The sequence below is a fragment of the Protopterus annectens genome, chromosome 17.part0, assembly GCF_019279795.1.
Source record: "Protopterus annectens isolate FY-2018-M chromosome 17.part0, PAN1.0, whole genome shotgun sequence".
NCBI lineage: Eukaryota > Metazoa > Chordata > Ceratodontiformes > Protopteridae > Protopterus > Protopterus annectens.
Genome location: NC_056751.1, coordinates 741,471,190 through 741,495,273, shown reverse-complemented (window position 1 = coordinate 741,495,273; position 24,084 = coordinate 741,471,190). Strand labels below are relative to the sequence as shown.

Below are 24,084 nucleotides of genomic sequence, written 5' to 3'. Positions count from 1 at the left end.
GGTGATTTTCTTGAATTTGATAACATAGGTGAGTAAGTGATCACTCATGTCCTCTGGGTGAGTACCTGCTGAGTACTGGTCAGGATCTTTATTAGTAAGGATCCAGTCCAGGATGCTGTCTTTGTTTTGGGGTTTACCTAGTCTGGTAGGAGTGGATATGAGCTGAGAAAAGCTATGTAGATTTATGCTGCTAGATGGGGAGCTAGATGAGAAGGAATTCCAATCGATGTTGAAGTCACCTAACACTATGGATTCCTGAGGGTGAGTTTGCGTTAACCAGTGGAGAAAGTCCTGTAAGGTTTTGTTATTATTGTTGCCTGGGGGGATGTAAATACATGCTATATTTATGCATTTATGTTTGTTTGGTTGAAGTTTTACAAGTAGAATTTCGGCATTGTTTGTTAGGAGGGGTTGTGGAGAGGCAAGGGAGATTTGTAATGTATTTTTGTAGAGTATGGCTACACCGCCACCTTCTGAGTTATTCGGTCTGCTCTTAGTATATCATACCCTGGTGGGATTATCTGTGTGTCTTTCGTACTTGGTTTAAGCCAGGTTTCTGTGAGACATAGTAGGTCTGGGGAACAAGTAGCTAAAAGGGCATGTAGGTTGTGAATCTTATTGTTTACACTTCTGATGTTTAGATGACAGGTCAGAAGAGAGTTAAAGGGTCTAGAGTTTAGACTGAGAAGTGGAGGGAGGATAGGGTGGAATTACAATTGAGTGGAGGGAAGGGCCAGGGTTGGGGTGGATATCACCATCTGTGGCTAGTCTGTGATTCAGAGTGGTAATGAATTTGAGGGCTTTGAGTAGAAGTTTGTAGTAATGTTTATCATTTGGCCTAATATTGGTAGGTTTGATAATTACATAGCGTTCGAGTTCTAACAAGGTGGGTGAGTAGGGAGTTGAGTCATGGCCTCTGTTGTTAATTATGGGTGAGGGGTTGGTTTGGTAGCCTGGGTGGTGGAAGCCTATGTAAGACCAGGTTTCATATAGGGTAGCTAGGTAAGGGACAAGTAGGAGGAGAAAAAGAGTTAGTATGATAAGCTTCCTGGGTGGAGTCATATTCCGTTTGATCTTAGAGGGCGGTAGTGAGGTACAGGAAGTTAGTGGACAGTAGGGGGAGTGGTTTGAGGTTATAAAAGTACGAGTACTGGGGCGGTGGCAATAGGGGCGGGGCGGGGAGCAGAGCGAGCACGAGCGAAGCGAGTGCCCGGGGAGCGGGGTTTACACTAAGCCACTAGAGCCCAGGTTTCAAGATGTAACTCCTGAATAATTAACTTGCAGGTGAGTAATCTCATCTAAACAAACACCAGGTTCAATGCCTATGCTTTGGGAGTTTGTGTTTACAATTTTATAGCAGTTTGCCTTAGTTTTAGAGTGTGTTCTGTAGTTTAAGTGGAGTATATGCAAACAAGCTTGGATTTTTTGTTTGGGTAAGCCTAGGGAGATTTGTGCTAGTGCTGAGGACCCTTAAATAATGCTTTACTTTAAAGTCTATACTAAAATGACCAGATAATGACCTGTTTTGTTTTTACAGGTTGTGGGCAAAAGTAGAGTAGTCGCTCGAAAAGGGGGAAGTTCTTTTCTGCCTTACGCTGTGCAGGGGAAGACCTGGGAGGGATAGAGAGAGAGCTTGATGTCAGAGGCAGTCAGAAGCAGCTGTGTAGCTTAAACAACATTAGACTACCCGAGGAAACCCCTAAACTATGTTAGTAAAATCTTCACATATCTTTACATATAGCATAAATCATTATAACACATTAGCATTTTACTGTACAGTGCCTTATGACAGAGTCAAAGAATGTTGAATGTTGAATATCCTGCTTCTCAAAAAATATACAGAAGGCTCTCAATTTTCACTCTAATGAACAGCTCTGCAAAGAGCTTGTCATACTAAAGTCTGGTTACCAAACACATTTAGCTATAGAGACACAACTTAGCTTTAAAGAAACAAGTAGCTACAATATTCATGCCATTCAATACTGCATTATGTAGCTATGTAGCAAAAAAGAGTTACATCAGTTACTATTAAATCACACAATTCAACTTAAATACATTTAACAGTCTATTAGGAACAATGAATAACAGCTTAATACATACCTCAGGAGGTAGAGGCCAGTAACAAGGTCCTACAGCACTAGGAATTTGAAATTAAAGGCACCAGACAAGGGTTATTTCAAACCTTTGTAACAGGGATAGAATGGGGGTGGGGGGTTTACACTAAGCCACTAGAGCCCAGGTTTCAAGATGTAACTCCTGAATAATTAACTTGCAGGTGAGTAATCTCATCTAAACAAACACCAGGTTCAATGCCTATGCTTTGGGAGCTTGTGTTTACAATTTTATAGCACTTTGCCTTAGTTTTAGAGTGTGTTCTGTAGTTTAAGTGGAGTATATGCAAACAAGCTTGGATTTTTTGTTTGGGTACCTAGGAGATTTGTGCTAGTGCTGAGGACCCTTAAATAATACTTTACTTTAAAGTCTATACTAAAATGACCAGATAATGACCTGTTTTGTTTTTACAGGTTGTGGGCAAAAGTAGAGTAGTCGTCGAAAGGGCGAAGTTCTTTTCTGCCTTACGCTGTGCAGGGGAAGACCTGTTTTGTTTTTACAGGTTGTGGGCAAAAGTAGAGTAGTCGCTCGAAAAGGGCGAAGTTCTTTTCTGCCTTACGCTGTGCAGGGGAAGACCTGTTTTGTTTTTACAGGTTGTGGGCAAAATTAGAGTAGTTGCTCGAAAAGGGCGAAGTTCTTTTCTGCCTTACGCTGTGCAGGGGAAGACCTCAGGAGGTAGAGGCCAGTAACAAGGTCCTACAGCACTAGGAATTTGATTAACTTTCATGCTCCCTTTACTGAGAAAGTACATGGATAGGTTGCTCAACTGTGGAGACTAATTTTGTTATTTATTATTTGAAAATTGTTATGGTAGAGTGTTCTGAGTGTCTATAGTGGTAGTTTTTTTTGGATCATAGAGATTTAATCCTTTGTGTAAAATATTGGTCATTTTTTACAAAAGAAAAAACTTTCATCAACTCAACGATATAGAATTATCTTCACCAAAAGGCTTTTGATATTAAAACCAATGTGCAGGCAAAAGTCAAAGGAAGAACTTTGCTGTATTCATTTTTCAAAGTCACATTGTTTTGCAGATATTATAAAACATATCAGGCATGTTTTCAAAACAGAGGCAAATGGTTGTACTTTTTAAGAAGTTGAGATTTTATGTCTTTTTACTCCATTAAGGCTTTTTTTAGAGCCAAGGCGCTAGAGTTTTTTATTGTTATTTTATTTTAATAAATTGGTCTCCTGGCCTTGAAGTAGTTTTGATGTTTTCAAAACAGAACTTTTGGAAAAAAAAAACTCCAAGGAAGGAAATAGTTTCCTGGCATCAGAAACTTCAGGAAGCAGAGGGGTTAATGAGATAATGGTTGCTCAGAACCTGAGTTAAAGAGGCTGAATTCACCCCACAACTATTACACTGATTTAATAGCTGTCTCAACATACACAAGTAGGCAATGAACAATATCCACATCATACTATTTGATGGAAGGAGTATGACCAGGATCCATCAGTCCATTCTTCCATCCATCCATCCATCCATCCATCCATCCATCCATCCATCCTTCCATCCACCCTTCCATCCATCCATCCATCCTTCCATCTAACCTTCCATCCATCCATCCTTCCATTCATCCATTAATTCATTCATCCATCTACCCTTCCATCCATTCTTACATCCACCATTCCATCCATCCAGCCATCCTTCCATCCAACATTCCATCCATCCTTCCATCCATCCACACATTCATTCATCCTTCCACCCACCCATCCATCCATCTATCCTTCCATGCATTCATTCATCCTTCCATCCATCCATTCATCCATCCATCCATCTATCCATCCATGCATTCATCCATCCATCCACCCTTCCATCCATCCATCCTTATATCCACCATTCCATCCATCCATCCATCCCTCCATCCATCCACCCATGCATTCATACTTCCATCCATCCATCCTTCCATCTACCCTTCCATCCATCCCTCCATCCATCCACCCACCCATCCATGCATTCATTCATCCTCCCATCCATCCATCCATCCATCCATCCATCCATCCATCCTTCCATCTACCCTTCCATCCATCCATCCTTCCATCCACCATTCAATTCATCCATCCATGCCCTTTATTATTTGTCTCAGTGCACACAGGACAGCTTATATATACTCATAAATTTAGATAACTTAAAAATATCATCAATTGCAGTCTACTTTTGATATAACCAAACACAGTAGGTTTCAACCTAAAAATATATATAAATGATGTACTCTTTTCAATCAAATAAATCATAAAAGCAATACTTTAAGATAAGACCATGCCAAGGTATGGCATCACACAGTAGCATGTCTAGAGCTGCTACATGCTTAACGAACAACAAAAGCTGAGTTTTATATTTTGCTTCTTAAATGTGCCACTTCATTAGATTATATTCCACATAGCAGTCATTCACGTAAAATTAATAAGCATGGATATTGCTACCTCCATCACTCATGTGACATTGCTGCTGCTGTCTGGCTTAAATGCTTTAATAACATAAGCCTACATTCAGTGAATGTGCAAAGCAAATGCAATGAAAAGGAAAAAAAGAAAAAAATCATAGATTAATAAGAGTTGTAGGTATATAATTGTAAGGCATAGGCAGAAGAATTACATATGTTTCTGTATGCCAGCAGTAATATGCTTACGTATTTTTGTTTTTGGATATTTCATTTTTCTTCAGTAAATAGTATGCATTTGTTAAGCTGTAACATATGTACTAGATTACACTGGGTGCTTTTCTTCATGTGTCTCCTCCAGAAATAAGGTCCTCCCAACATAGCTAACTCAGTCAACAAAATATATATACAGGAATGAATGGATGGTAAATAAATATGTACTTCACATGTTGCCGCTTTAAGAGTTGTTTAACTTATTGTCTGCTGTCTGTTACATGGTTAAACCCAGGTACTCCATTGAAAATACAGTAACACAGTAAGCAGTGAGTTCATGGCTCCATATTTACTTTATAAGCCCAATATTCAGTAATTTCTATGAGGTTTAAGGGCATGCTCTCCCACACCATTAAAAACTTTAGTCAAATTCTACATCTTGATGACTTTTAACAGTGAAAAAAATGCTATCCAACAAAACAATTGCTATAAATAAAATGCATTTATTCACTTGCTGTAAAACATACATCAGGGCATGCAACCCTCCAGGAAAAATCAGTAGTAAACTGTTAAAGTTTCAAAAGAAGCAACCTTTGTTATGTCTAGTGAAAATTAATGCATGTGTTTTAAACTGCATAAATATTGGGGTTAAAATAATAAATACATCTGATGTGGAAGGGGAACCCCACCCTTATAGGTTCATAGGTTGGTACTAGGGTATCGGCCCTAGGGCCTATGCAAGCCTAGCCATAACAATTCCCTGGATATTTCTTCCCACAATATTTACTTCTCCAGGCCCCTGTCTAGCAGGGCGACTGACATGATCCCCGGGGTGAATTTCCTATCTCCCATCCAATCATCAAGGTTCCTTTTGAAGAGGGCCAATGAGGCGCTCTGCTTGATATGTATGGGCAGTCTATTCCAGAGTATGGGGAGTTTCTGGGTCAGAAACCTATCCCTCCAGCATGTTTTGTTCATTGTGATGACAAGGTTTAGATCCCTTCCACCATATTGTGGCTATAGGACATTTACCTATCTACATAATATACTTTTAATTTAAGTATTTTTTATTTTTCTGTCTCTACTGTTTTCATTATAATGTCTTTCCAGGTAATGGCTTGTGTTTTCAGTAAAATGTTTCACTGTAATTCTGTTACTGTGTCTTCCCGTCAAGAAGTTGAACCAGAATACATATGCATAAATCAGAGTCAGACTCATTGTGTTACACATTGGTACACCAGCTCTCACTTCAAGAAGCTGAACCAGAATACATTTGTATAAATCAGAGTCAGATTCATTGTGTTACACATATGTATTCCAGCTCTCACTTCAAGAAGCTGAACCAGAATACATATGTATAAATCAGAGTCAGACTCATTGTGTTACACATTGGTACACCAGCTCTCACTTCAAGAAGCTGAACCAGAATACATTTGTATAAATCAGAGTCAGATTCATTGTGTTACACATATGTATACCAGCTCTCACTTCAAGAAGCTGAACTAGAATACATATGTATAAATCAGAGTCAGACTCATTGTGTTACACATTGGTACACCAGCTCTCACTTCAAGAAGCTGAACCAGAATACATTTGTATAAATCAGAGTCAGATTCATTGTGTTACACATATGTATACCAGCTCTCACTTCAAGAAGCTGAACTAGAATACATATGTATAAATCAGAGTCAGACTCATTGTGTTACACATTGGTACACCAGCTCTCACTTCAAGAAGCTGAACCAGAATACATTTGTATAAATCAGAGTCAGATTCATTGTGTTACACATATGTATGCCAGCTCTCACTTCAAGAAGCTGAACTAGAATACATATGTATAAATCAGAGTCAGACTCATTGTGTTACACATTGGTACACCAGCTCTCACTTCAAGAAGCTGAACCAGAATACATTTGTATAAATCAAAGTCAGAGTCATTGTGTTACACATCGGTACACTAGCTCTCACTCCAAGAAGCTGAATCAGAATATATATGCATAAATCAGAGTCAGACTCATTGTGTCACACATAGGTATGCCAGCTCTCACTCAAAGAAGCTGAACCAGAATATATATGCATAAATCAGAGTCACACGCCCTCTGTTACATAAAGGTACACCAGCTTTCACTCCAGAATCAGTTTGTAAGTACACTCACCCACTCCTGACCATAACTGTCTTCAAGATCATTCCTGCTCCGGTCATCCCAGTCAAGACGAATACCAAAAAGTCTACTAGGAAGGAAACCATTTTCAGCCAGAATAACAAAATAGGTGAAAAAGCCACCAAGAGCCTGGATCATTCCTGTAAAATAAAAAGAGAAAGTGATAACAAAAAATAATACTAACTGTTAATTAAATATCAATGATTTGTGCAATGATATTTCCATCAAAAAGTAACCTAGTCATGCTAACAGATATGACCCAGAGCTATCATCTTTAATCTTTTTAATATAGCTATGGTGCACTTGATGTAGAAATGTACATGTGGAGTTCTACTGTCATCTAGTCATGTAAACCATTTGCATATTTCTCTTGTGGTATTTCTTTCTAAAATATGCCTTGTCTAACAAGCCAGTCTTAGGTCCATATGTCTTGCAACTTCACAAAGTAATCTAATTGTCTATCTGATATTGTAAAAAAAATACCATAAAGAAATATAACAGATATATATATATATATATATATATATATATATATATATATATATAGATAGATATAGATATATGTATGTATCTATAAACATATATTAGATAAATACACACACGTAGACAAACACACACACACACACACACACACACACACACGCATATATATATACATATATATATATATATATATATATATATATATATATATATATATATTTCTTTCATGATTTTGCAGGGAGGCAAGCCCCCCCCCCTGCACCCCCCCAACCCCCTACTAATTAAATATATATTTAGTTAGTTAGTTACATTTGTTAACTGGGTAGTATCTGACTGGGCCAGAAGCCTGTTTTCAATGGAGACTTGGGAAGAAAAGCTCCAAGGAAGATTACATAATTATATATTTGTGCAAATGACAATTACAAGGAGTTCAAATGCAAGTTCATTGACATTGTATCTAAAAGCATATAACAGTGGTAGCACAATAAGTTTATACTATTCATATAAAAAAATATATATATATATATATATATATATATATATATATATATATATATATATATATATATATATCCCCATGATAAAAATATCACAAACTGAAGCTAAGAAGGCTCAGTTGCCAAGAAATATTGACATGGGCGGTGCAGAGAAGGAAGTTAGACAGTAACAAACTAAATTAGTTAGCTTGATGGAGAACATGATGAAAGTCTATGTTTGGTGAAATATTCCTTTAGGGACTGTTTTATTGAATATGTATCACTGATCGACAGACTATGCTGAGGTAGAGAATCCCAGTGTTTGTCAATGATATGTGAGTATAAGGAGACGCCGTGAGAGTTTTGGATTTTGTTGACCTTCAACAATACTTTATCAGCAGACATAAGAGATTTTAGGTTAGTGTAGGGTTGGACAAGGTCAGATAGAGCTGGGCAGTTGTCATTTTATAGGACTGTATGGGCAGTTAGTAGCTGAGTCAGAGTAAGCAGGCGAGGGAGCTCTAACCAGTTCAGCTGGAGAAGGGCAGTGCAATGGTGAGATCTTTGAGACTGATTAGTGGCAAATTGGCTATTTTGTTATACCAAGATTCAAGGTATTCAGTTCAGATTTGCGAAGATTGGTAAATATTTGTGAACAGAGAAAGCAGGGAAGATAAGAGATAGGTTCTGGTTGTTCCGAGTCTGGCATGGTCAGTAAGGTACGATTTAACCCTATAGAGAGAACCCGGTTTGACATGAACCTTTTTAATTGTTAGTGCAGGGTGTTTGTCAAACTTAAGTCCACTATCAGCTGTGACACCAAGAAATTTTCTATGTTCAACGGGTTCTATTTTTGTGCCAGTGGAGGAGGAAACAGAGATAGGTAGTTGGTTGGTTGTTGTTGAGGTATTATAGAAGACCATAAGCTTGGTTTTATTGGGGTTAAGTATAAGTTGATGGGGTGTTAAGTAGTTTCCAATGTTGTGGAGGGCTGCCTGAGTTTTTTCTTGGAGTTCCTTGACAAGGGGGGTAGAGCAGATTAGGAAAGCGTATGTATGACTGGATTTGCAGAGGTGGTAACATCATTGGTAAAAATTGTGAATAAAAGTGGGCCCAGGATAGATCCTTGTGGTACTCCTACACATATAGGGAGCTGAGGGAGAGTTTATTGTCCCATAAAGTGGCATGTTTCCTATCTGACAAGTAGCTATGAAACCAGCTTAGGGCTTCAGAGCTACAGTGGTAGAAAGCCAGTTTATTGAGAAGTATTTGATGAGATACAGTGTCAAATGCTTTTAACATATCTAGTAAGGTAGCAGAGACTAGTTTTTTTTTCTTTTCGAGTTGATTTACAGTATTAGTAAAGCTAATTAGAGTTGTACTGGTGCTATGCCTAGGTCAAAAGCTATGTTGTGTATTAGATAATAGATTATTTGACAGGAAGTGGTCTAAGATCTGTTTGTGTATACATTTTTCTACAATTTTGGCAAGTGGTGACAAAATGTCTATGGGTCTGTAGTTGGATACATCAGTAGAGGGACCACCTTTATGTAAGGGTATGATGTAATATATTTTCCAGAGGAGTGGTACATACTGTTCAGAGATAGAACAGTTAATTAGAATAGATATAGGGTAAGTGATGGAAGTAGCAGCTAGTTGTAGAAGGTCACCAGGTAGCTGGTTTACAACTAGTGTGCAAGGATTTAGTTTAGAAAGGACATTCTTAACATAACTTGTTTGGATAGCTTTGAGATAGAGGATTGTAGAATTGTTGTGCGAGGTTTGAGGTATGGACAGAGGTGTATTAGAGGTTCTGTTTAGTAGAGAGGTTATTGAGTTAATAAAATAGGAGTTAAATTGAGTGGCTATGCAATCATTTGGGTTGGTCAGAGATGGGGCTGGGGTAGTGGGTTTTCCTGGGTTGAGAAGGAGGTCAATTGTTTGCCAGAATCTTTTGAAATTTTTCTCGTATTTTTGCTAACTTGTTTGGAAGTAGGTTTTTTCTCTTGTTTAATTAGTTTTTTGGTTTGATTTTGAAGTTGTTGGTAGGTAATGAGATTTTGTTTACTTCTATTATTCTGAAAGAGATACTAGGCTCTGTCCCTTTGTTTTGGTAGAAGAATTGTGTCTTTTGACAACCAAGGAAGCTGTTTCAATTTGGTATGAATTTTTCTAATTGGGGCTAGATCATTAAGTATTTGTAGGAAAGCACTATTGAAGTACTGTACTGCAAGGTCCAACTGAAGAGTTTTTAGAGGTGTCCAGTCATGTTGTTGAAAAAGAGTATTAAGTAAGGTAGGAGAAAAGTGTTTTTTATTGTGAATGTAGCAAAATGAAATGTTACAGGAATTGTGTGCATATTTTCTAATCAAGTAGGTAGGGAAGTGATTGCTTAGTGTGTCAGGGAGACACCCAACATCATAGCTAATATTGGACTTGTTTGTTAAAATCCAGTCAAGAATGGAATGCCTGTTGGTGTGTTTGTCGATGCGCGTGGGGTGGTTAATTTTTTGACAGAAGTTTTACAGGTTTATAAAGTTAGTAGGGGAGTTAGAAGAGCAGGTAGTCCAGTCAAGGTTAAAAACTCCAAGTATAATAGTTTCATGGCTGAAGGTGGTAGAGGCCCATTCAAGGATGTTTTCAATATTTTGGAGGTTATTAGCAGAGGGCAGGTAGATCGCTATAATGATAATGGATATATGATTATTGATATCTTGGCATGCTACTGAAACTTCTGAGTTTGGGATATCAGGTGGAGTATAATTAAGTTGTGCCAATTTAAGATTGTCTTTAAACAAAATGGCAATCCCACCACCAACTCCAAGTTCATACAACAGTGAAGAGAAAAGTAAATTTCCCATTCAGTGCTGTACAGCAATCTCCATTCGCAAAGTTCACTGTTTTGCAACTTTGATCATCTCGTCTTTGATGATCAGAGGTTCGAAGTTGTGAAATTTCAATTATCTGAAGTAGACCTATATATATATATATATATATATATATATATATATATATATATATATTTATTTATTTTAATTTATTTTACATTTGTTTACAAGGAATGTCCACTGGGCCGGAGTGAGCCCATTTTAGTGGAGGCCTGGGGAGAAAAGCTCCACATAGACATTTATTAATAAATAATCAGAAAAAAAAATTTAACAACAAAAAAACAGAACATATTGTTTTTTGCAACAGATTCAGGCATACAGTTAAGTAACAGATTGGGATTATAAAGCAAATTAAGAAAAATGCAGGCATTGTGTATTTTTGAAGTTATAGCAGTCATGACAGACTATGAATAGTTGTATTTTGAGTACCATAACAGTCTGACAGTCATAGCAGTGAATAAACAGTTATATAGAGTATGGTTACAGGTTTGCTAATAGAGCAGTTTAGAAGGGGTCAGGTTATGTGAGGTGTGGAGCAGAAGCATATATATATACAGTATATAGGTACATTAATATATATATATAAATATATATATATATATATATATATATATATATATATATATATATATACACACATACATACACACAATATATATGTATATTAATATATAAATGGATTCACTTTATATCCTCGAAATACTGAAATATCGAAATTCAGTATTTCGAGGCTATAAAGTCGAAACCTTAAAACAACGAAAACTCAGAAGTGCAAAATCAAAATCTCGCACACCGAAGATTTTGAATTAGCACTTCTACTCCACACACACACCTTCCTCCCCACACACAAGCACAATCACTCTACTACATAAAAGCAGGGGGGCAAGCCCCACAGCACCCCCCACACCCCCTACTTAAATATTCTAACTCCGAGGTCACACTACATACAAACACACACAAAACACCACCACACAAGCTACATTCTCCTCGCACACACACACATCACAGCAACAAAACACACTAACATAAACCACAGACCCTACCCAAAACCCTTAAATGAATACTTATCTGAATCCACAACCACAGTGAAACACCGGAAGTGCTAATTCAAAATCTCCGGTGTGCAAGGTTTTGAAATTCACGCTTCTGAGGTTCCGTTGTTTTCAGGATTCCACTTGATGGGCTCGAAATACTGAATTTCGAGCTCCTAAAGTGAATATATATATATATATATATATATATATATATATATATATATATATATATATATATATATATATATATGGATGGGTCTACTTCACTTCACCCAAAGCTCATTTGCCTGACATTCATTTCACATAGACCAAATCACCTAAACTTCACTTCAGCTAAAGTTCACTTCACCTAAAACTCATATCACTGACAATTATTACTGGTAATTTGTAGAGCACTGTACGGCAAGTAAAAGGTATATGTCCTTTTCCCCACTGTAGTGCAAACCTAGAGTTATTATATATAGTTAGGGGGGTGTGAGGGGCACAGCCCCCCACACTTGGGGGTGTGGGGGCCTAGTCCCCAACTAGTTTGGTTTTACTGAACATATATATAAAAAAAAAACAGAGGATATAAAATCAAACTAGTTTGGAGGCTACACCTCCCAACTATATATACTAACTCCAGGGTTGCACTATAGTGGGGAAAAGGACATATACCTTTTACTTGGCTTACCATTCTCTACAAACTGTCAGTACTAATTGTCAGTGAAATGAGTTTTAAGTGAAGTGAACTTTAGGTGAAATGAAGTTTAGGTGATTTGGCCTCTGTCAAATCATTGTCAGGCAAACGAGCTTTAGGTGAAGTGAAGTAGACCCATATATATATATATATATATATATATATATATATATATATATATATATATATATATAAAAGTCCCCTTCGGTAGATCAAACTTTTAAATGTTCGAAGACGATATGGCCGAGATCATAACTTTGAACAGTTCGGACTGAATGGAGATCCACATACAGAGTGGAATGGGAAGATTTCCCATTTCTGCAATGTAGTGCAATCTCGGAGTTGGTATATTTAAGTAAGGGGGTGTGGGGGGCGTAGCCCCCCTGCTACAGCAGTTTACATTTTTTTTGTTTGTTTTTTCTTTTTTTCCTTCATTGTTTGAACTATTACAAGTTCGAACATATGGTCCCAGCCATACTTGTTTCAAACTTGTAATATGTTTGATCTACTGAAGTAGATCCAGATAAATATATATATATATATATATATATATATATATATATATATATATATGTGTGTGTGTGTGTGTGTGTGTGTGTGTGTATAAGTGTGTATGTCTGTTTATATGTATATATGAACACAGGCCATGTCACCCACCTTGCATGGTTGTACTATTACATTCTTCCCAGAAAATTCCACTCTCTTCACTGATAAAATGCCCCTGCATGCTTATATATACTATGTCCCAGTCATAACATACTTTTAATTTACCTCACCTAAAATACCTGTACTAAGTATGGTTTACTATCAAAAGAACGAAAATCACAACCGCGAATGGTGATTTCCGTGACGCATATCCTCAACTCATACATATTAAGTAGGTTGTAAGGTTGATGCAACACGATTGGCAACGTTCTGTCGATCTTAATGTTACCGACTCTCATTGCCAACCATGCTTTGAGTCCCTGCCTTGTGTACGTCCTTCTGAATCGACATACACATGAACTTCGACATTCCGACTGTCGCTCCTACCATGTTTGAGGTGGAGGCTGTCATGCAAATGAATGTCAACATTTTGACTGTAAACCCTAAGTACTGTATATTCCTAATCCTAATAAATTTTAAACTTCCTTACAAATATGTGTATATATTTTTTACATCTTTATTATGTTATCTCAGTATACTGTATAATTTAGTTATACCTTTAATCTTATGTTACTGTTGTATAAAACTCAGGCTACGCCTGCAAATGGTCAAATCTGATTACTGTTCTACCTTGGTAAACAAAATGAATTAAAAAATAAATATAGATATAGCTTTATTTAAATGAATCAATGTACGGAAATCACTATATCAACTTTTGCACATCTCATTTGAACACTAAAAACCTCAAAATTGCACCTACTGAAAAAAAGAACCAGTGGTACCCTTTTCCAATACCACATTTAAAAAAAATGTCTAAACCCTAACAATAACATCAGACATCCTTTGTCTGAATAGTGATACTAGCGGTATTGTTAAAGAAGGGGGGTTGTAGAGTAATGTGTAGGGTTGGGGTTAGGGACAGGGTTAGGACAATTGTTAACACATATGAGTAAGAATGTTGTTTAGATGACAACTTACTGGCACATTGGAAGGGCACCCATTTGGGCCACTGACAACACAGGTTTAATTAATGATCTAAGCACCAGTGGGCCAAAGGGGGTGGATTGAATAGCCTGAAGTTAGATCTCCTGTCCTGTGAAGGTTAGGAAACGGAATGCAGGAATGGGAAATTTTTACACTCAGAGCATCCTTTGGCCTTTAACTCATACTACAGCTCCAATCAATGAGAGATAAATGGTTTGTAAGTACTATGGAAGCTTTCTGTACAGTTGGTAAATATTTGTTCAATCAAACCTTAAGTCCACAATCCCATTTCTCCAATGTTATTGTTCCCTGATTGTGTTTGCTGTTCTGTGAGTTAAGCTACAAGACAGCTAGTGCTTTCACTGTGTTTACCCTTTCAGTGTGTTTACCCTTTCACTGTGTTTACCCTTTCAGTGTGTTTACCCTTTCACTGTGTTTACCCTTTCAGTGTGTTTACCCTTTCAGTGTGCTTATCCTTTCACTGTGTTTACCCTTTCACTGTGTTTACCCTTTCAGTTTGTTTACCCTTTCACTGTGTTTACCCTTTCAGTGTGCTTATCCTTTTCCCACAACTGTCCAACTATGGAGTTAGCATATTTAAATAAGGGGGATGAAAGGTCAAAGTTGCCCCACTTGGGAGTGCAGTGACTTACTCCATGCAAAACCATCTGTGGGCTGATGTTTCATGGAGTAGTGTTGAAGACTGCTTGTGATTAGAGAATTACGTTTCAGTGGTTTGAGAGCTAACCATTCAAAGGGGACCACTGGAGTGACACACATACACAGCACCTTAAACACCTTCTCAAAGAAGCAGGAATTACTGTATAACAGAATAATGCCCCCTATAGAACAGAATAAGTCCCGAGTTACCTGAGCTATATGTGCTATGACATCATCTAAGACAGACAAACAGGGTACCAAAGTAAGTTTAAAAAGTATTTCTCTGCACTCCATTATTACAATGTTCTTACTCTATCATATAGAAACACTAACAACAGAAGGCCTCTTCTTCATCATCTGAAGTCTAATTTATCAAATATGAGGCAGGCAGAAGTCAATTATCTAATGAATTGAACAACATAGAACAAGAATTATCAACTGAAAGGCAATAAATATTTGATAAAATGCAAAATAAAACAATGAACCACCACAAACCAAGTACTCCTGGAGACTGATGTGTAGATTTAAACCTATAACCTAATGCAAGCACATTACAATACCACTAAAATTTTTAGAAAGCCCAATATTTCATTTATAAGTTAAGTGCTTTCATCTATTAAATGCCACAGACTTCAACAGAAATAAAAATTCCCATTGTACGACCCCAGTATATATACTAACATCCCAATCACAAGACATTATTGCAAACATACAAATTCTACATCAAGTTACCTTATTAAAATCAACAAAACCACCAAGGCTCCAATTCAGGCTAACACAATAGAGCTGATGAAAAAACTTCGTAAAATAAGGCAACTGCTTGTTAAAATACCAAGTGAACTTTAATAACAATGATTTGAGTACTTACGTCCCACTAGGTACTGGGACTTATTCAGAACTAAAAAACAGTTGCCACATAGCCATATTTAAAGTCCACTAAATCACATGACATACAATTACAAAGAATTAATTTTATTTACAGCTTACAGCTGACATTTTTAAACCACTAGTTATAGACAGTTGATCATTCAACCCAGAAATGTATTTCTTTGGTTGGTAGTTAGTTTCTGGGTGTAATAGTATTCAGCGGTTGATTACACTGTTGTTATCCTACCTTGAAAGCATTCCAGAGTGCTAGTATGGCTTTAACTTAATAAATATATATTTTAGGTTCATAGGTTCCTAGGTGTGTACTACGCTAATGGCCCTGGAGTCTTTATAAATCTAGCCCATAGAAGTGCCCTGGCATTGTGCTGCCCGATGTCAGTTCCCAGTACTTCTATCAAGTAGAGCCACTGGAGTGATCCCTGGGGAGAACTTTCTATTTCCCATCCACTCATCAAGATTTCTCTTGGACAGAGCCAGCGAGGTGCTCTGCTTGACATGTATGGGAAGTCTATTCCAGAGCATGGACAGTGTCTGTGTTATGAACCTGTCCCTCCAGCATGTTCTGTTGATTGTGGCAATGAGGTTGAGGTCTCTGGTGCATGTGGTGTGGAGGGACTGGGATTTCTTTAGATGTAGCATTTCTAACAGAGCTGGGTCAGACATGGCTTTGTAAGTCAAGCAGAGATCGCCTCTTAGTAGATGATATGAGACAGAGAATAGCTGTAGTTTTTTTAGTCTCTGTGTAGGACATGTGTTTAAGGCCTAGGATCCTCTTCGTGAGGTACTTTTGCTGTTGCAGGTGTCTAGTGAGATACATGCCAAATGGGGCATTATACACTATGACTGGTCTAATGAGGTAAGAGTAGAGAGAAATGATGACCTCTTTCTTCCTGGATGCAAAACCCTTGGTAATGAGATGTGCCACACAGAATAACTTTCTGACCACACTGGCAATGTGGTGGTCGAAGGAGAGGTTGCTCTCAACCTGTGTCCCCAGATCTCTTATAACGCCTTCAGTGTTCAGTGGGCTCCCATCGATGTGGTAATTAGTGGGAACTGAGTTTTTCCGAAAGGGGATGATGATGCATTTTATTGGCATTAAGCTTAAGGCCATGGTTTTGACACCAGTTATTGGTCTCAGTGAGGCCTTTCTGTAGGATGTCTACATCACTTGGGGAGTTAATAATGGCTCCCAGTTTGCAGTCGTCTGCGAACTTGGTCATCCAGAGTCCCTCCATATTGGCCTGACCTCTGAGAAGTAGATGCAAAACAGGAGAGGACCCAGGACCAATCCCTGTGGGACTCTACTCGTGAGTGGTCGGCAGTCTGACTTGGGATCCGCTACTTTCACACTGTGTGTTCTATCTGTGAGCAAATTTGCAACCCACCTAATGACATAGGGATTGATGCCTAGTTTGCTGAGTGTATCAATATTTCCTGAGTGCGGAATGGTATCAAAGGCCTTGGCCAGATCGAGGTATGCTGTATGAATTGCCTTACATTCATCCACAGCTCTGGTGACTGACTCAAAGAAGTCAACCAGGTTGAGCAGGCATGATCTACCTTTCACAAAACCAAATTGAGTGGGATCTAGAGTTTGAAGATTCCCTATATCCTTGTTAATTAGGTCCATGATGATGCACTCCATAGTCTTACATATCAGACTCATCAGGCTAATGGGGTTATAATTTCCAGGGTCTGTAGTCGTTCCTCCTTTGTGGAGAGGGATGACTGTAGCAGTGCACCATTTGGTAGGGACAAAGCCAGAGGTGAGGCTGTGACTAAACAGGGCACACAGATGTGGTGCCAGTTCACTTTGTAATTCATGTAGAACACAGCCAGGGATATTGTTGGGTCCCATGGAAGCTGTATTCTTGACCTTGGACAATGCGGCTTTAACCTGTGCTGCAGTAATGCTGGGTGCCTGGCATTCTTCTGGTATTGAGATTGGTCCTGTGGGGGGGGGGGTAAAGTTGGCACTGAATCTGTCAGCCAGTATGTTGGCAATATCTGTTGGCTCAGTGTAGGAGGCACCATTGTGCAGTAACTCAGAGAAAATCTGGGTATTGCCATGGAGCTTCTTGCTATAACTATAGAAGGCTTTGTGGTTGTTTTTAGTGTCTGCTGCAGTTCTGCCTTCATAGCTGGCTTTGGAGGTTTTGATGAGGGATCTTAACATTTTGTTGAGGCTGATAAAGGAATTTTTTCCAGTCTTGGGACTTCACCTTTTTCTGCAACAGTTTCTTCCTTCTGTTGTAGAGTTTATTCATGGCAGGGTACCACCAGATTGACTTCCTTTTTTTTGGAGGAGAACGTCTTGGTTCTATTGGGTATGGCTAGTTCCATGCATTTATGTATGTGTTCGTACAGTGCATTGGTGTATGATTTGGCAGTCATGCATCTATTTTCCATTGGCATGGGTGCCGTGAAGTTCACCACCTCTGTTTTTGAGATTCCAAAGTCAGCTTTGGAGAAATTTTTCATGGTGGATACCTTTGCGGGGGATGTGGGTGAGATGTGGATTTCCATGGTGATTAGTTTGTGGTCAGATCTAACCAGGGAGGAATTGACTATTGGTGTAGAGCAATGGTTGCCCATGTTAGTAATAACCAGGTTAAGGATGTTGCTTCCTCTAGTGGGTGTAAGAATGAGCTGGTCCAGGACATTGGAACTGATGAATTCTAGAAAGTGTTGGGCCAGTGCATTGGTGCATAAGTAGTTTTCCAAGTTGATGGAAGGGTAGTTGAAGTCACCTAGCATGAAAGTGTTGGGTTGGATCTTAATAGTTTCCAGGGTGCTTAGGAATGTAGAGTGAGAGTCTTGGGACGTGGTTGGGAACCTATAGCAGGCTACGACCTGAATCACCTTCTTACCCAATGTTAGTTGTACCTGGAGTATCTCAGATGCGTTATGCTGGGCTACTAGTCTGCAGGTGTGCACATCCTTTATGAATATGGAGACACCACCGCCTTTGTAGTTTCGGTCCATGTTCTGGGACTGAAAGGTGTGGAATGAGTTATAGCCTGGTAGCCTAGGGGTGCTTTCTGCTGCTTTAAACCAGGTCTCCATCACAGCACAAATGTCGATGTTCTCCATTTTGAGGAGTGTTTCGCGTGAGTGCATCTTGAGATTTAGACTTCTAGCATTGAGGAGCATGACCCTCAGATTGCATTTATTTACGGCTGTTAAGTTGGTAAGTTGGTCTTTGGAACACTGCCTAAAAAAAGGCACTATAGGGGTGGCAAAAGCCTTAGCCAGTACAAGGAAACCCAGGGGTGACAGATGCAGGCCATCTCTGGCAAAGCATTGAAGTCTGTCAATCATGTCATCTCAAGCAGACAGATACAGGATCCCCTTAAAATGACACAAGAAACTTAGCCAACTGTTGAAGTCAATAATTTTCTGTTTGTACTGTGTATCATTCTGGGTAATAGTAGGATGCTGCTCAGGGCTAGGGTCATACCTGACTGGGTCACATAATCAGAGAGTTATACTATGTCTCTTTTCATGTAGTCCAAGGAGGTGTGTCTCATGTCATTCACACCCACATGGACAATACTTGTACTTGTTGTGGAGTGACCTGAGTGCGTGTTTCATGTGTCGGATTCTGGCACCTGATAGACAGCTGACTGTTACCTTCTCCTTATTCAACCTAGTGAGTGGGACATCAGTGTGCCTCATTATTTAGTCAACTATGATTATTGTATTGGGAAAGCTGTTTTGCCTTAGGGATTGACACATACTCCCAGCTGCCATGGAGCATTTTATTTACTTAAATGCTCCCTTGTTACCCCAGAAGATGGGCACGTGTTCCATTGGCTTACCTGGTTAACAAGAGTAAAAAAATAATACTTTTGAAGCAATCACACAATATATTCCAGCATCAACGCCCTCTTTCTCAAGTTTTACGGTATGCTGCCATCAGCAAAACTTTATTTGCAAAGCAAGAACAAAACTAATTGTCTGTCTTAAAATAAGCCATTGATCAATTATTTAAATAGAAACAATAGCTTAAGTAGTAACATTCTGAACTGCCAATATCAACATTTAGTTTTAAAATGAATAAACCCTTAAATAAATAAGTGAAACATCATCTATGAGCACTGACAGTTCAATAATAAAATTGCTTACTTCAAATAAATAAATGAAAGCATTTTCTTTCCAAATAAATATACAGACAGTACAGAACTTGCACAAGGAATTTAAAATAGAACATTCAGAGAGATAGATAATGTTCAGAAAAATATCTGACATCTACACTAGAAACCATCTCCTTCTCAATAAAAGATGTACTGTCCCGTTACTCTTTTAAGTCCAAAATACCAATATCAGAAAGTTTACATAAAGCTATTTTTCCAAAGTATGCTCCAGAAGGCATATTGCAGTAACTCCGTTCACCACATTCTGTACATTTTTGAATTAACACCCAGTCACTCTCTTTATAAATTCCCCTGTGAATTTCCTGTGATTTATTTTGAATTTTTCACAACTACATATCCAAAGGGAATAGGGAGTCCCAACAAGCAACTGTCCAAATAAGGCTATAACATCATCATATGACGTAGCCTACTCTTCAAGCTACAGACTTTGCAACAGTGCACACCTTTGTAGAGCATTTTTTAGTTTCACTTTAAAACTGTATTACATCTACATGGTGGAAAATGCAGTTATATATAGCTGCACACATATACTTTCACATATTTCATTTTACTGAAAAGGCAAGTACAATTCAGCTCCTTTTACTTTTGTCTTTTGAATATTTGATTTACTACAATTTAGTTCACTTCATGTGATTTTTCTGGACAGAAGAGTAACATTTGATATGTTTAGTAAACTGATCCTCACACCTTTACTCAGTTTTAGCTTCAAGCAATGGTATTAATTTAATGTTTATTGCTTAGTGTGATATAATACCATCATTACTTACCATTTAACATTTACACTTTCTTATCAATCATTATTGACTCTAAGGGCAAATAATAATAATAATATAATTATAATTCTCATTTGTTAACCAGGTAGACCCGCTGGGGATATAGTCCCTTTCTAGGTGCAACCCAGGAGCAAAAGCTAACTACATTGCATATTTTATAGTAATTCCTGAATGTCTTTCTTATTTTACTACTTAATCTTTTCCCTCTTCAAGGAAAGGGAAAGTGTTAAATACCTGCAGTTATTTTTCCCCACTGACATGCAGAAATATAGCACACTACAAACTTTCACTATGTTTTCAGCCATTTTCACTTATAGTACTGAATTAATTTATCAAAAGCTTTTATTTTTCACCAAAGTTGCTAGCACTAAGGGATATTTTATTATTTTGTACTTTAAAACTATAAATATTAGAATTAAAATATATTTTTATTTTTGCACATATATCTTTACTGCAAATGCATTATCCCTCTTTGGACACCATGGCATCTCAGAGCTTGTCAGAATGTTCTGGAATTACAGAGACGGCCTGGATATGACAAGCCTCCACCAGCTGTTTATTCACAGCAACATCTAGAAATAATGTGTATCACATGGCATCCATGTTCTGGGTACATAGTCATTAGCATTTAAAACTACACTCCCGAGATATTACATTTGATTGGTTAGTTTTGAAGAGTAAATGTCAAGTTGTTGTGACGACAATCACCTGGCACAATATCGCAACATTACACCAAAAGCAATAAAAATTAAGCAGTTTGATTTGAAAACATCAAGCCAAAGGCAATAATTAATCTGTAAATATTATACTGAAAGTTACATAAATGGTGTCTATTATGCAGTTTGTTATTGCTAATAGAAAGAGGAACTTATATATATATATATATATATATATATATATATATATATATATATATATATATATATATATATATATATATATATATAAATTGCATATCTACACCTTGTGGGTAATAAATGTGTTGTGGCATGTACATAGTCTTTATATCCTATTAATTGTTTCTGGGCAGCACAGTAAACTACGGAACACAACAGGTGAGGTCTGACAGAAATACTTTACTGAAATTAGATAATTTAGCAAGCACTGAAAAATAATTCCTACCAATCTGTCCATAGGCCATGCTGATTAGCCTTTCATTCACTAGGTTGTCTGTCTTTGGGTTCCTGGGTTGCCTCTTCATGATGTCACTCTCTGCAGCTTCGTATGCCAGAGAAATAGCTGGAACCTGTAAGGAAATGAGAGGAAAGTGAGCTAAATTTTCAGAAGGAAGATGCGTGCTATTACCCAGAAATCATGTCTGATGTCTGATATTTCAGTTATCTTTGATTATGCATTAAGGGGTCAGGCTGTTACCCAGAAATCATGTCTGATGTCTGATATCTCAATTATCCTAGATTATGCATTAAAGGCTCAGGCACTTACCCAGAAATCATGTCTGATGTCTGATATTTCAGTTATCCTTGATTATGCATTAAGGGCTCAGACTGTTACCCAGAAATCATGTCTGATGTCTGATATTTCAGTTATCCTTGATTATGCATTAAGGGGTCAGGCTGTTACCCAGAAATCATGTCTGATGTCTGATATCTCAGTTATCCTTGATTATGCATTAAGGGGTCAGGCTGTTACCCAGAAATCATGCCTGATGTCTGATATCTCAGTTATCATTGATTATGCATTAAGGGGTCAGGCTGTTACCCAGAAATCATGCCTGATGTCTGATATCTCAGTTATTCTTGATTATGCATTAAGGGGTCAGGCTGTCACCCAGAAATCATGCCTGATGTCTGATATCTCAGTTATCCTTGATTATGCATTAAGGGGTCAGGCTGTTACCCGGAAATCATGTCTGATGTCTGATATCTCAGTTATCCTTGATTATGCATTAAGGGGTCAGGCTGTTATCCAGAAATCATGTCTGATGTCTGATATTTCCGTTATCCTTGATTATGCATTAAGGGGTCAGGCTGTCACCCAGAAATCATGCATGACGTCTGATATCTCAGTTATCCTAGATTATGCATTAAAGGCTCAGGCTGCTACCCAGAAATCATGTCTGATATCTCAGTTATCCTACATTATGCATTAAGGGCTCATGCTGTTACTCAGAAATCATGTCTGATATCTCAGTTATCCTTGATTATGCATTAAGGGGTCAGGCTGTTACCCGGAAATCATGCCTGATGTCTGATATCTCAGTTATCCTTGATTATGCATTAAGGGCTCAGGCTGATGCACATTCGCTGGATGACAGCCACATGACAGGAGGGAGATGGCAATGAAACCACAGTTTGTACAACCAAGACAAGAATATTTCTTAGAAAATGTTTGAAAAACACATTTTAAAAGCAGATGACTCTTACATAAGGTTTCATAGCAAACAATATTAGTTAACTATAGTTCATATATCAATGACCCATTCTGGGAAGATGGTATAAGACAGAAATAATACGGATATAAATCCTGAAAATCAGTATTTTTAATTACTGCATACCAGCTCTGTACTGTATGTATTCCATTACACTGTTCTGTGCTTGTTTACTTCATTTTGCTAATTAGATAGCTTGTTTCATTTAAAAATAACCAAATATTTGTCCAAAAGGCTGAACAGAAAGGTGACAAGCATAGAAAAATGCCACAGGGGGATAAAGCTACAAGAACACCAGTTTAATTAGCACTTTCTTTCCAAACATAAAACAGAAATGTTATGAGTTACTCGCCATTTCCTCTTTTACAAATGTGTCTACTGCCACCATGTGGCCAAAAAGTTAGTTACATGAATTCACAAATATTTCCTTTCAAACCACATGACACAAATACATTACGGCAAAAGTACAAAAAAAAGTAAAAACATTTCAAAATTATCCGCACATCAAAAATACACATTTTGTATACAAAATTAATAAAACATTGTAAAAAATTCATAACGTAGTGCTTTTAAATGTTAACAGGCTATTTACTGAAGTCTTATCATTTATATGTGGGGGAAGAGACATTCAGTTCAACCTGCCAATGAAGTTCCGTGGCTCCAAGCCTGTCATGCCAGAACCCCCCCTCTTAAATCTTATCCTTTCCAAAACTAAAAATAAAAACTTTTTATATTGCACATAATCCCTAGAATGTTTGTACAAGGTGTTGGCCAAATCACCCTTTTTTATAGTGTACAGATGTTAATAAATTCTTTTTCTCAACATTTGTTTAGTCATACCCACATAAAAACAAGGACAAGAGGAGCAAATATACATGACAATCAAAATGAATACTAGAGGCAATACTATGTGGATATCCTGCTACACTAATGTTCTTCATGTCTAAAATGAACACTGGTTGCAGGATCCAGATCTATATTTAACACTATTGACAATTTCCTTATCGTTTTTGTTAATCTCGAACAAGACTTTTCAATTTTTCCTTTTTTATAAGCAAACCTTGGCACATTGCAAAGTTTACCAGTTAACCCATAGGTACCAAAAATAAACATTCATTGTATTCTAACACCATGGGTCTGAAAAAATTATTTTTTAT

General features: G+C 37.7%; 1 protein-coding gene across 4 annotated transcripts in view; it reads right to left on the bottom strand.

Moving 5' to 3' along the window:
* The window catches only part of LOC122791847 (sodium/potassium-transporting ATPase subunit alpha-2), an 833,979-nt gene that overhangs the window by 53,923 nt on the left and 755,972 nt on the right, over positions 1 to 24,084 (bottom strand). For all 4 annotated transcript variants that reach the window (XM_044059821.1, XM_044059822.1, XM_044059820.1 and 1 more), the window contains exons 18-19: positions 21,661 to 21,784; positions 6,863 to 7,008 (exon numbers count right to left, since the gene is read on the bottom strand). In XM_044059821.1, the coding sequence (XP_043915756.1) occupies positions 6,863 to 7,008; positions 21,661 to 21,784 (270 nt within the window). The remainder of the gene's footprint in view (positions 1 to 6,862; positions 7,009 to 21,660; positions 21,785 to 24,084) is intronic.